General features: G+C 43.0%; 1 protein-coding gene and 1 long non-coding RNA gene across 2 annotated transcripts in view; one reads left to right on the forward strand and one right to left on the reverse strand.

Moving 5' to 3' along the window:
- LOC146067566 (uncharacterized) overlaps nt 1–14,849 on the forward strand; it is a 176,923-nt gene that overhangs the window by 147,560 nt on the left and 14,514 nt on the right. The gene's annotated exons all lie outside the window — the stretch shown is intronic.
- The window catches only part of ADAMTS10 (ADAM metallopeptidase with thrombospondin type 1 motif 10), a 148,036-nt gene that overhangs the window by 9,386 nt on the left and 123,801 nt on the right, over nt 1–14,849 (reverse strand). Inside the window, exons 17-22 of the mRNA XM_083179191.1 lie at nt 10,948–11,081; nt 3,478–3,601; nt 3,001–3,081; nt 1,044–1,210; nt 463–589; nt 242–371 (exon numbers count right to left, since the gene is read on the reverse strand). Coding sequence (XP_083035317.1) covers nt 242–371; nt 463–589; nt 1,044–1,210; nt 3,001–3,081; nt 3,478–3,601; nt 10,948–11,081 — 763 coding nt within the window. The remainder of the gene's footprint in view (nt 1–241; nt 372–462; nt 590–1,043; nt 1,211–3,000; nt 3,082–3,477; nt 3,602–10,947; nt 11,082–14,849) is intronic.

Consider the following 14,849-nt stretch of genomic DNA (forward strand, 5'->3'; position numbering starts at 1 on the left):
TTTTGTCCATTTGAAAAGGAATATGCCTTTGCGAGTGATCCAGAATAAGGGCCAATGTGTATGATGCTTAGGAATAGCCAGCCACTAAGTTTCCTAACCACAATAAGTATATGGTTCAGATGTACAGCAAACAGTAAATAGAGGAAAGCCTTTTTCTATGTCTAGACCCTTTTACAAATATTACTCATATCAAACCATACTCCTAATACAACAAAATGCCCACTGTCCAGGACTGACTCACTCAGGGGGGCAAGGTTCAGTGTTGCATGGACGCTGTTTTTCATGAATTCTCTGCTGTGTATCACACATGTCATCAGTGACGACAGACCCATCTGATAGCTTCTTACAAACGACCTGCTGCAACTGCACTCCTGCAGAGATAGTAAACCAGCGTGATCCTGGGAATTACTTGCTATTGTCTTTATTACTTCTTCTCTACTACACATCAGTACTTTAGCTTACCTCCAGCGCATAGAGCAGAGCACTTGGTCCATGTGGTGAGATGCCAGTTGTACCCACCCTGTGTGTCTCTGTTGATAAGGGCGTTAAACTTGTAGCGGATGCCAGACAGCTCCTCTCTCACCATAACCTACAGACAATAGGGCAAATATTAATCTCATACATTATGAATGTGGAACAAGAATGAGCAAGAGAAACAGTGGGTATACAATGTGTTGACAGTGGCTCCATGGGTGTCTAAGGTTTATGTAAAAAACATACAGTATGGGGCCAATTGTAATATGGTGGGAGAATCAGAAAGTGAGATATTTTGTGAGAGTTTTCCCATTTTTATTAAAGCGGCAATCATTTACACTGCAAAATCAACCTGTGTTTTTCAGTGTAAATGACTTCCGCTTTAAAAAATAAGAAAACTCTCCCAAAATCTCTCACTTTCTGTTCTCACCCATGGTGTTAGTAAATATGTGTAGCATGGTAATAATATTATAGCGTATTTGCAATTTCCAAAGCATTAAACAAAAAAAATCAAGGATTTAACAAAACGTGCTTAATTGTGTAAACTAACTAAAATTGTATTCACATACCATAACAACTATTGTAGCATTAGTAGGCCCTAAAGCCTCTAGTGACTCCGGTTCATCCAGTGGTCTTCTGTAGTGAAAGGTGGTTCCACCAGCATCAAATCTCTTTGATGCCTCAGGGGGAATCTTCCCATTAATAAAGTATTCATCCCCTTCCTCTGGTTTCAGGGCTGGAAAAAAACATCTTAATTATTTATGAAAACACATAATAATAAATTTTAATAATAATTTAATTTATATAGTGCTGTTTCTCCAACATAGACAGTCAAGAGGTTAACACCAAAAGTTTGACATGCACAAGGTAGATGTTGACAAAAGTCAATTCTGAACATTTGGACCCCCAGGCCCGAGTTTTCCTGCCAGACTCAGGTTCTGAAGTGAGGCAAAACATCTTGCCGGTGAGGGCTCTCACATGTTTTTGATTCAATGAAAGTTCCTCCCTCATATATTGGGCAATACAAGTCCCTCCCTTGTGGTTCAGCCACCATCTCACATAGGACACCAGTTAACATTTGCTGTGGAAGACAGCTGTGGGCTGTCTCCAGCACTAAAAAGGCTGAATCACTGAAGGACTGTAAGTTGCAAGTACTAGTGTGGTTGTATCAGATGGAAAAGCTGTGGGATGCAGCACTAAGTACATAGTTTCAATGAAGGGCTGTGGGGTGCAACTACTACTGTGGCACTACCTCTGTGGCTGAGTCAGACTGTGAAGGGATGGGGACTGCAGCACTGTGACGCACTGAATTGTTCATGGCCGACATTGTGTTAAAACAACTAAAATAACAAATAAAACTAAGCGCTGTGAGTCACAGCAGTGGTTAAAAAAAAAATTAAAGGAAAAAAGTTGTGTGTTGTTTTGTGGTTTTGTGTTGTAAAATAATAAAATTCATTAGGTACCAGTGTGCCACCATTACGATTAAAAGAGCAGGAACAGCAACAGATGGACTGCATGGCAGGGGCTTAACTCCCAGAGGCAATGGAGATGACTACATCTTGGCTCCAATCCCTGAGCCAATAGTAAAATAGCACAGCAGCAGCTGTGTGGTTCATAGGGGTATGGTATGCAAGTGTGACCTCTGATCTTGAAATAGAGCTCTGTGACACACCTACTGCTGCTACAGAGGTAATCAGCTTTGTCCCAGGAATCCATTCTAACACCTGCAAGAGGGGGTAGGACTACCCCTGACTGGTACAGCTCAGCTTGCACTGTAGCAAGCAACTGTGCAGCCGCCACTGCTGCTGGACTGTGAGCTGGGACCGGCCGGTAACCTCTATAATTCAGCCGTATGCTGCATACGGCTGAATTATAGCATAGATGGAGTCCTGACAATTCACTGCGGGTTCAGATTCCTTTAGACTGTCTGAGAGGACTACAGTATACATACATTTATGTCAGTTGTGTGTGTTTATAAGGGAGGGGGGGGGGCACTATACTCCAACATGCCTCCAGGTGACTGGGATGAACTTACTCCCCTGCTGCAAGGTACCTGTCTGGAGGATCCCAAAGGCATAATGGGGAGCACTGTAGCTGCGATACTGGCTTCCTGTACCTGGTACCCGGCTAGCCAGAAGTACGGGACATGGGGAGGCACTTCTGCCACCCCAGAGTCCTGTACAGTGGCACCAGACACGCACCCCTAGTTATGTTCCTGTATGAACATACCATCTTTCATTCAGTGTGTTTGGAAATGTGGCATTTATACTGCACATGCGTCATCTTTCCAAAGAAATAACCATAAAGGTATGGGCAAGGTAGGCCCAGGATGCCACCATCTGTTAAAACAGTCCTGAAGTCCTGAAGTGGACTAAATAAATAGTCTGAATTACTATCAGATGATAATGCCCATTTTCTAAACTATATGGATCATTATCTCAATACTAGTTAAGTCCAGGGCTAGGTTTGCCAGTTTAATTGTTTATTTAAGTTACTCTTACAGGGAATAGCTATAATCTTACTCACCCAGGTAGTTTTGTGATACATTGAGCTGGCGGATATCAATATGGACAGAGCCTTTTGGAATCCAGACTACCTCCTCATATCCTTGAGAAATGGGGAGGAAGAAAGGGGGAATAAGCTGTAAGAGAGATGTTGGACATAACACTCAATCATGTAAACTCAACACCACATTCACACTGTATCAGATTTTCACACTCATACAACAAATGCACACACTAGGACCACTATAAAAGGAATCCACATAATGCAGGGCTATGTAAGATGTCCAAACAAGCTGTGATTTGGATGGTTCGCTATCTTATAAGGTTAAACCTAATACCAAATGTGATTGGACAGCTATGTTCTTCATATATGTTCAGGTTGAGTGCCATATAACTGGATTTATCTAATAACTCCTTACCCAGGGCCTGGGCCAAGCATTCTGACCCACTCATGTACGAGCAAGTAAGTCAGCCTGTACAATTGCATATAATCTCTCACCTGTCCCATATAATGATTGGTTGAAGATACCCTCAATTGTCTCACAAGTATTTCCATCACCAGCACAGACTCTGCATTTGTCTTCCTTGGCATCAGATCCCAAAATCCGATCACATCCCACATGCTAATGTTAAAGAAATCAAGTCAGCTCTACATTAGATTACAAAGGAAAAGCATTTTGCAGTGTTACCTGCAAACTTTAGAATAAGTGGTACAGTACAAAGTTTCATCATGTAGAAGAACAGTCTTCTTTGTATTACCTGCCATAAACTCATAGTCTATATGTTATAACTTTTATATACAGATGGAGTCGTGCTCAATCAACCCGCCAGAGCACCACAACTTTCCATCTGGGTGCGCTGTTTATCGAGAATGGGATGCGCATGTGTGTGAGATGCTCACTGGTTCCCGTCCAGGCGAACACTGGGCCGAGACGGAAAGCTGTGGCTAGCTGGTGGGTTGAATGAGCGCGCCTCCATCTGTATCTCTTCTTTTACTAGAAAGCCATGCAGTTGGTGTAGATTTTGTAAGGGGGGGGGGGGGGGGGGGGATATTCAATTTTATTTATTTTTATTTATTCAATCCTGGCTGATATTTCCGATTGTCATTAATATCATCCATTTAGGTCGACAAGAAAAGGTTGAATTTACATTTGACCTATTCAATGTCAGACCCGATTTTAGAAACATTTCAAAAGTCGAATCCATGTACTTTTATCAAAAATGGCCATTAATTGAACAATTTAGCAGCAGTTTCAAACACTGAAAATTCGACTTTTAAAATAGTTGAATAAGTCTTGGAGGATAATTCCGAATACCGGACATATTGGACAGGATTCATTACCCCTCAAATGCGATATTGTATTACCTACAATCAGGGCCGCCGAGAGGGAGGGGGGGAGGGTACATTTTACCTGGGCCTGGGCCTATCAGGGGGGCCCGGGCCAGGGGACACAAAGACACACTTTTTGGAAAAAAAAACAACTTTTTTTAAGGCAGCAGTTTAGCGGGGGTGCGGGTCAGCAGCGGCAGCCTGTGTCACTCTCACTGTGTGCAGATCTGCAGTCTGCAGACAGTGACAGAGGCCGGCATCCAGCTGCGGAGCGTCTGCAGAGAAACTGTGTCTGCTGCAGAGCACAGCTCTTGAGACGCGAGAGAGGAAGGTCAGAAGGTCAGGTCACGTGATTGCAAGGACTCACAGCATGTGACAGGGGAAGATGAAGTGCAGGCTGGAGCCAGAGGAGCTCCTGAAACTGGCTGCCTCCGAGTCATGCCCTGTAAGTACATTTTTTTCTGCCCTGCCTCTTAATACTTAATTATTCTCCATATCTATCTATCTATCTATCTATCTATCTATCTATCTATCTATCTATCTATCTATCTATCTATCTCTATAGATCTATCTATCTATGTATCTGTCTATGTATCTATCTATCTATCTATCTATCTATCTATCTATCTATCTATCTATCTATCTATCTCTATAGATCTATCTATCTATGTATCTATGTATCTATCTATCTATCTATCTATCTATCTATGTATCTCTATAGATCTATCTATCTATCTACACCCGCCCGGCTATATTACCAATTAATCAGCCGCCCGCCCGCCTATATTACTGAAGTATCAGCCGCCCGCCCGCCTATATTACATACCAGCCACCGGGGATGGCTGCTGCTGCTGCCGCCGGGGAGATGTGCATAAGACGCGCCCGCCAATCACTGCTGGCGCATCACCTCCACAGCCACTGTGATTGGCGGGCGCGTCTTCTGCACATCTCCCCGGCGGCAGCAGCCATCCCCGGCGGCTGGTATGTAATATAGGCGGGCGGCTGATACATCAGTAATATAGGCGGGCGGGCGGCTGATTAATCGGTAATATAGCCGGGGGAGATGTGCAGAAGACGCACCCGCGGGCGTGATGCGGGCGGTAGGGAGGGGGACTCGCGAGGTTTGGGATGCGCCCGCCATGCATTGCACTGCATGGGCGGGAGCATCGGAGGTCAGAGTACAGCAGCAGCAGCCATCACGCTGTGGTGCCGCAGCTAAATCAGTGTAAACTTGTAAAGGTAAATGCTGCTTCTCTCACCTTCCCTTCCCCAGTGACTAACAGATCCAGGGGTTGTCATTAACCCCTGGATTCACCCCCAAACAGGTTAATGTGATTATGTCTGATTATCATAATCAGACATAATCACATTAACCTGTTTGGGGGTGACACCCCCCCTTCCTCCACACTGTCACTTTTTATGGTGTCTCTGCCCACATGTATATGTCGCTGCCCGTGTGTATAATGCCCACATGTATATGCCGCTGCCCTGTGTATAATGCCCACATGTATATGCCGCTGCCTTGTGTATAATGCCCACATGTATATGTCGCTGCCCGTGTGTATTATGCCCACATGTATATGCCGCTGCCCTGTGTATAATGCCCACATGTATATGCCGCTGCCCGTGTGTATTATGCCCACATGTATATGCTGCTTCCCTGTGTATAATGCCCACGTGTATATGCCGCTGCCAGTGTGTATAATGCCCACATGTATATGCCGCTGCCCTGTATATAATGCCCACATGTATATGCCGCTGCCCGTGTGTATAATGCCCACATGTATATACCGCTGCCCGTGTGTATAATGCCCACGCGTATATGCCGATAATTGATAATTTTTATATGGTCCCCGAAGGGTTTTCAAATTTTCCAAATGGCCCTCGGTAGAAAAAAGGTTCCCCACCCCAGCTATAGATCTATCTATCTAGCAATCTCAATAGATCTACCTATCTATCTATCTATCTATCTATCTATCTATCTATCTATATATATAAATATATATATATATATATATATATATAGCTTTTTTTTTTTTTGACATTCATGAAAATCATTTATTAACAACATAAAAGGTGACTTTCTCCATAGCAACCAAACAGATTCCATCATTTTTCAAGCACACTTTAGAAAAACATATTGAATGTCTCTGCTGTGGTCATCATCACTTTTTCTGCAGTTGCCTATAGAGCGGTTTCTATAAATGTGCCACATAGTGGTGGAGTCAGTGATGTCTAACTAGCTTTCTTCAGATGTGAGTTTAGAAGCCCATACATGCTCCATTTTTCCTGTCCCTTTTGTACTTTTAAAGTACACATCGCATCACATGCCTGGTGCATGCATTGTGCATGCAATGTGATGCAATGCGATGTAAACCAAGTACAAAAAGTATGTGCAGCACATACTTTTTGTACTGTACTTTTGTACTGCACTATGTGATGCGCATCGCATAGTACTAAAAGGACAGCAGAAGAACGGAGCGTCTATGGGCTCCTTAACTCTGAACGGTCTTCTCCAAAGCATAAATATACACTCAAAAAGACATTCACTTTCCCATATAAATACCCCCACTGTAGTCACCGCTGGGCGCCCGGATCCATCCTCCCAAAAGTGCTCGGCACCCTACTTCCCCTATCGCGCACAGTAGGAAGTCAGGGCACACTCACGTGCATTCCACTGCTCCCCCTCTGCGTTTCACTGGCTGGTAGTACCCAGCTCATGACAGGTGGATCCACGGCACCCAGCTGTAACAGATGAGGCGATTTTAATTTAGACCCCAGTGAATGGGTGCCGTGGATCTGCCTTTATGATGTAGCTGGATACTGCCGGCCAGTTGAAAGTGGAGCAGGATAAGTGGAACACACGTGAGTGTGCCCTGACTTCCTACCGGAAGTACGTTGCAAAGCACTTCCGGTAGGACGGACCCGGGCGCCCGGCGGGGATGGAGAGATGGGTCTACAGTGGGGGTATTTATATGGGTAAGTGAATGGCTTTTTGTGTGTATATTTATGCTGCCATGCTCCTTGGAGTGGGTTCTTCTCATGTGCTAAACACGCCCTTAACATGCCGTGTCACCCCCATGGGGGCCCCTGGAAGTTGATGTACCGGGGCCCAGGATTTCTCTTGGCAGCCCTGCCTACAATCGCTGATAGCAGGTAACAGGATTGCTCAGGGCTATCTAGTCAACCCTGATGAGCTGGGATGAGCTGTGGCTTTATGGGATATGTTTTGCCTGCCTCAGGTAGGAGAAGCAACCCAGTTTTCAAAAAATGGGCATAAATGCATTGTGTATACTCTTTAGTAATATCAAATATTTGACTAATTTGTTTTTTGCATTTCAATGTTATTTTTGCAATTCAAACAGTCTGGTATAAATGTTTAAATTAATTGTATATTTTTTTTTATATTTTTTGTAATTAAAAAATGGTCTACATTGAATGATGTTAATGTTCTTATTTTAAAGTGTCTCACCATTGGATCTGCTACTAGCGCTAGGGCTGTTGAGCCTGACTAGGCGTTGGATTTCAGTTTTCTTGTAACAGTTGCACATGGCTGCAAATCATCTATTGCTTTTTGCAAAAATATGCTGTCTGATTCGGTGGATTAGACCAACATATCAGGCACTTTGTCTATTGTGTAACCACTACTGCGCAAGACCAGATGAAAGGACAAAAACTTGGTGTTTTGAGCAGCTTTCATCTCAAAATCGCCCAGTGTGTATGGGCCTCAATAGAGATAATCTAGACTGGAATTGACAATAAGCGGCAGATCAAACAATCATTTATAAGCCTTCAATTGACTGGTGTGTCTCTGCGTGTTAAACTGCTATGACCCATTGCATGTTTCCGATGTATCCCAGTGCTGACACTGGTAATGTAAACCACCAAAAAATATGGTTTGGCCTTTTTTGTTTTTAGTACATAAAGCATTGCAGATTGTACACCAAAACATTGTGATTTGTTCTAATTCAATATTTTGATTTTAGAATGTTCACAATTTTTTGTACATTTGAATGGCAACCATCATAGTGTATATAATACAATGTTTAATAATATCCAATAAAGAGTTAAGCTCTCCTGGGCTTAATGTACTGGGCAATCCATAGACTCTTGCACGTATTGCAGATCTATGGGTTAACTCATGTTTCCTGTGAGTTAACCCCACTGAGAAATTAGGTAAAAATGTAATAACTATTGTACAATTAGGTCTACAACAAGTTGGTCGACAAGTATTGGGTCAAGACTATTAGGTCGGCATGCAGAAAGGTCGACGTGGGTCTATGTCGACATGGTCATTAGGTCGATACAAGCATTATGTTGACATGGGCAAGGTCGACAGTCAAAAGGTCAACAGTTTTTTTTGTATGTAGAGATAATGCACAATAATAATAATCAAGAAGGAAAATCCATATTAATATATTAAAAAAGTGTATTAAAGTGAGTGCAACACTGTTCAGCTAGCTACTGTATTTTACAGCAATTAAAATACGTTGCTATCCAACCATACCTTTGAACTTTGAAGCCCTGTATAGAGGGACAACTGTGCGTGCCTGAAATCAGGGGGGCTGCGGCCAGATGATGTAGCCTAGAATTGCGGCACTTTCTGTGAGGCCATGCCCGTGCTACCACTGTGGGGGCATGACTACCTCTTTGAGCTGCCAGCTGTCCCTTCTGTCTCCATGATGATATACTTTGCACACCGAATCTTTTCACTGCTGCCCTACTAAGTAGAGCAGTGAGTTACAGGGGGTCTCCTGACTGCTCTCCAATCGAGGGACATGGCTGCTCATGGGTGGGATGCGGGACAGTCACACAAAATCGTGACTGTCCTGTGAAAATTATGACAGTTGACAGCAGAGCCGGTCTAAGGTTTCGGTAGGGCTGGGGTACATAAGATGGGTGTGGCTAAGGACAAAATAAACATACAGCATACACACACCCAACATACACATGGGAATGCATACACCCAATGCACACATATAACATCCAACACACGCATACATTCACACCATACCACACATAGCATACATAACTACAAGCATACATATACAACATACAAAAATACATACTTACATACATATATATATATATATATATACTATATACACACACACACAAACAGCATGCATACATACATGCATACATACAAGCATACATACTGTATACAATATACTGTTCACTCTAGACTGTGACGTCGGCAGGCCAGCCCGCTCACATTAGTGATGTTGGCAGGTGCACTTTTCCACTGCGCCCTGCCGTGATCCTGTAGAGATCACTACAACATACACAAACACATACACACAGCAAATATACATAGACACACAATAGACCCACTGCATACACAAACTCACACAAACTCACACAAACAAACACACAGCACTAGGAGCAGAGGAAATCCATCACTGCTGGACTCCCATGTGAGCAAAGCTGCTGCTGTAAGTGACCAGTACTGTAGCTCCCTCTGCTGTTAAATGTATTAAATGCAGATAGCTCTCTGGAGTCCTGGCACAGTGCTCTCTATGAAGAGCAGCAGTCCTCTGATTGTGCCGCCAGAAGAGGGCCCCAAGAGATAAAGTACCCTATGGCCCCCCTTCTTAATCCGGCTCTAGTTTGGGAGGCATGATCACACAAAAGGCTTCATGTGTTAAATCTTTACATTCCATAGAGTAAAATCTGCTGGATCTGCTAGCAAAGCAGATGACGGCGTCTGCAATTAGGTGCTCAGGGACTCGCCAGTTATACTGCCCATGCGCATGTAACAAAGGTTATACACCTGGCATGTAGGATCTAATGCTTGTAATGTGGGCAGGAGACTTTGGATTTAGGCTGCCCAGTTGGCACTGTAGCACAATGTACATAAAGTTGGCCCAGCCAGACCCAATGTAACTTACTGATGGACCCATGACTGTATGTACATTGTGCTACAGTCACCTTTAGAACTTTACTCCATCACAGTACATTGGGGTGGGGGACAGTTAACTAGCATGGAATAAATGAGGCCTTAATTCCAGCGGTGAGGCCAATCATTATACTTGTGTAGCTGCCATACATCAACCACAGATTGGGGCAATTTGACAATTTTGTGATGATTGCCTGCCCATATTGGAGAATCTGCCATAGATTATACTTGTTGCTAATGTATAGTGGCGATCTGTCTTTTGTGTGATCATTATGACTATCATAAAATTCTTCCACCGCTGAAGTTACAATTAGGCGCTGTATGGGCATTTCCAGATTTGAAGAGCCAGTGTGAAGATATAATGGGAGAGATTGCAAAACCTTCAAATCATGGATTTCAGAGTGCGGATGTATGCATACGCTAGGAAATTCACCAGCAATTTGGGCTCTTCATGCGACTGTTGGTCAATTGGAGGAAAAGAGCCCAAATTGCAGGTGAATGACAGCAGGTGGCTGCACAAGCAATCTTTCTGAGGCTTGGCTAGGATTGCAGCAAAAGGACTTCATGCCATAATAATCACTTCAAGAGGATTGCCGGTGACTTCTCCGAGAGGGGAGAGTAGTCGTAGTGTATGGCCATTGATACTTTCACTACTTTTTGCAGTTTGAAACCAATAATAATATTACAAATAATCTTTCTTATTACTTAATTATTCATTTGAAACATCATAAAATGCTTACCTTGCACTCTCCATTAACACAAATATCATAAAATTCCTGTCTACAGGGTGTCCCATCGATTACAGCTGCCGCTCTCTCAGTGTAGAAGTTAAATCCTTCGGCTAAGCAGTTCAGGGAACAAGCCTTGACACCACCTACAATGAAAACAATGGTAGAAAACCGCCATATGTCAGTCTCAAAGATATAAAATGCTCTTTATAGACCACTTATTTGTATCAAGTTTCTCCTTATACACCTACCTACACTGAATAGTAGGAAACACAATAGAGTCACATACAGGTACAAAACCTACAATTTGCGGCTATCCCCTTCTTAAAATTGGTGCATAGAAAGCTATGGGGCTGTGATGTACCGATGCATCAAGCTCCAGAAAGTGTGATGTACTAATGCATAAAGCTCTGGAAAGTATTTTGAATGATATATTAAAATATTTTATTAAAAAACATGTCTAGGGGGTGTTTTAAACCCACTATCCTCCCCATGTCCATAGACCCCCATTATAAATTACTTTCCACCCTCTATTGGGAACAGAACCTCCAGTGATCTTAAATCTATATAATAGTACCCCCCCCCACCATAGTAGTAAAAAGCTCCCATAGACATACAGTACATACACCCCACCACAATACAGATGCAGGGAGGGTTGATGATCAGTCACCCTTGCTGCGGCTAAATCCCCGAAAACATCAGTTTTCGGGGGTTAACCGCAAATATTAAGTAGCACTGAAATATATTAAAGGGGGACCGCAGCAGGAATCTCCGATCCCTGCTGTGATCTCCCCTGCAGCGCCGCCGGCTGCCTCCCCCATAGGTTTCAGCGGGGTCGCGGGGGGGGTCAGCGCGTAACCGCGCATGCGCAGATCCCCCGGGTTCCGGCTCCAGGCATCGCAGGGACAGGCTCCTTTGCCGAGCCCTGTCCCTGCGCACAGCAGGTGATACATCCCGGTGATATGATCGCATTTTACAATGCGATCCTGGGCGGTAATATTCCGCCCAGATCGCATTGTAAATGTGATCTTGATAAATGTGCCCCATAGTGTGCTAGGAGAGGAACTCAGTTCCCCTCCCAGCAATGTGCTTCCTGGAGCATGTGCTCTGGAATGCCAGCCACAATGAATTCTGGGGGCATGAATCCAGCAGCGATTTTGGCAATCAGAGACATCTGGAGAACGTATGACCAAAGTAAAATGGCACAACCATGTGTTCTGCGTGTAAGTATTTGGTGGCAGTGCCATACCTAGGACACTGTGAACAGTGGTGCTGATTTGGGTACATGGCCATTGGACTTATATGTTTGCTACCTCTCTGACACCTGATCCCAGTTAAGTACACATCCAGTGCCAGCCTACTGCTTCCTGCCTACTCTAATGTCATTTTGTGACTTGTGCTGGGGTCAGGGTACAGAAGTGCCTTCTAGTGCATAGAACAATTTCATTACATTGATTTACCACATTGCTAGCCTCTGTTATTAAGTATTTTGGGGATTTTGTGGAATTCCAACAGCAGCTTGCTATAAGCAAGATTGTAGTGTACTACTTGCATTGCTAAACTGGTATCTAAACTCCATCTGATAGTGGTAAAGGAGACTTCTTGGTGTCTGGAAACCCCTCACCCAATTACAGCTAAGCAATAATAAAAGAGCTCAAAAGACCCACAAACGTATTACAGTTTAGCAGTAGTTCATCTTTCCCTTTCTTTGTCTTTATCTCAACAGTTAGTGCTCATCCTTCTATCCTGTATAAAACAAATATATGGGGCCAAATGTAATAGGGTGAGCGTTTCAAAAAGTGAGAGAGTTTGGGAGAGTTTTCCCATGTTTTTTAAAGCAGCAATCAATTACATGGCAAAATCAACCTGGTTTTGCAGTGTAATTGATTGCTGCTTTAAAAAAAGGGGGAAAACTCTCCCCAAATCTCTCACTTTCTGAAACTCTCACCCTATTACATTTGGCCCATGGTGTTTGTAGGTGGTCTCAACACCTCATTTTGGGGCCTCTTTATTATTGGTAAGTGTGTGTGTGTGTGGGGGGGGGGGGGGGGGAACAGTAATAAGAGTCTGTCTCATCAATAAAGTAAATAGTACAGTTATTAACCCCTTCATGACACAGCATGTTTTTACCTTCCTGACAGAGCCCTTTTTTTCAAATCTGACATGTATCACTTAAGTGGGGATAACTTTTTTTTGCTTTTACTTATCCCAGTGATTTTGAGATTGTTTTCTCGTGACACATTGTACTTCAAATTAGTGGTAAATTTGGGTCGATACAGTCTGTGTTTTTTTGTGAAAAATACCAAAATGTCGTAAAAAAATGGAAAATTTAGCAATTTGCAAAATGTTAAATTTTCTGCTTGTGAGACAAATAATCATACCACTCAAAATAGTTAATAACTAACATAGACCATATGTCTACTTTATGTTTCCATCATTATTTCAGCTTCCTTTTAATTTTTTTGGACACTAGGAGGCTTACAATATGAATAGCAAATTTTCAAATTTTCAAGAAAATTTCAAACACTGATTTTTTTAGGGACCAGTTCAGTTCTGATGTGACTTTGAGGGACTTGTATGTGAGACACCCCCATAAATGATGCCATTTCAAAAACTGCACCCCTCACAGTATTCAAAACAGCATTTTGGAAGTTTGTTAACCCTTTAGGTGTTTCACAGGAATTAAAACAAAGTGTAGGTGAAATTTCAAAATTTCATTTTTTTTGCAGATTTGCAATTTTAATACATTTTTCTAAGGAACACAGTAGATTTTACTAGAGAAATGTGACTAAAAATTGATTCCCCCAATTCTTTTGTTTTCATAAATATCCTATATGTGGCCCTAGTGTGCACGTTGACCAAACCACAGGCTTCATAATAGAAGGAGCACCTACTTGATTTTGGAGCCTCCTTTTTATGAGATTATTTTTTAGGCACCATGTAGGTTTCTAGGCACCATAAGATGCTAAAAGTTAGGAACCCCCCCACAAGTGACCCCATTTTGCAAACTACACCCCTCAGGGAATTCATCTAGGGGTATAGTGTACATTTCAAACCCCCAGGGGTTTCACCAATTGTGGTACAACTGGGCAGTGAAAATGAAAAATTAATTTTTTTACACAAAAATGCAGTTCTGGCTCCAAATTTTTCATTTTCACAAGGAATGAAGGAGACAAAGCACCCCAAAATCTGTGCCCCAATTTCTCCCGAGTACGGCAATGCCTCACATGTGACCAAAAAATACCATTTGGGTGCATGGCAGGACTCAGAAGGGAAGGAGTGATTTTTGGATTTTGCAGCTCAGATTCTGGTGGAATGTTGGTGGGTGCTATGTTGCATTAGCAAGACCCCCGAAGCACCAATACAGTGGAACCCCCCCACAAGTGACCCAATTTTGCAAACTACACCCCTCAGGGAATTCATCTAGGGGTATAGTGTACATTTCAAACCCCCAGGGGTTTCACCAATTTTGATACAACTGGGCTGTGCAAATGAAAAATTACATTTTTTACACAAAAATGCAGTTCTGGCTCAAAATTTTTCATTTTCACAAGGAATGAAGGAGACAAAGCACCCCAAAATCTGTGCCCCAATTTCTCCCGAGTACGGCAATGCCTCACATGTGACCAAAAAATACCAGTTGGGTGCATGGCAGGACTCAGAAGGGAAGGAGTGATTTTTGGATTTTGCAGCTCAGATTCTGGTGGAATTTTGGTGGGTGCTATGTCGCATTAGCAAGACCCCCGAAGAACCAATACAGTGGAACCCCCCCACAAGTGACCCCATTTTGCAAACTACACCCCTCAGGGAATTCAACTAGGGGTATAGTGTACATTTCAAACCCCCAGGGGTTTCACCAATTGTGGTACAACTGGGCAGTGAAAATGAAAAATTACATTTTTTTACACAAAAAT

The sequence above is a fragment of the Crinia signifera genome, chromosome 1 (assembly GCF_055691185.1).
Source record: "Crinia signifera chromosome 1, ASM5569118v1, whole genome shotgun sequence".
Classification (NCBI taxonomy): Eukaryota; Metazoa; Chordata; class Amphibia; order Anura; family Myobatrachidae; genus Crinia; species Crinia signifera.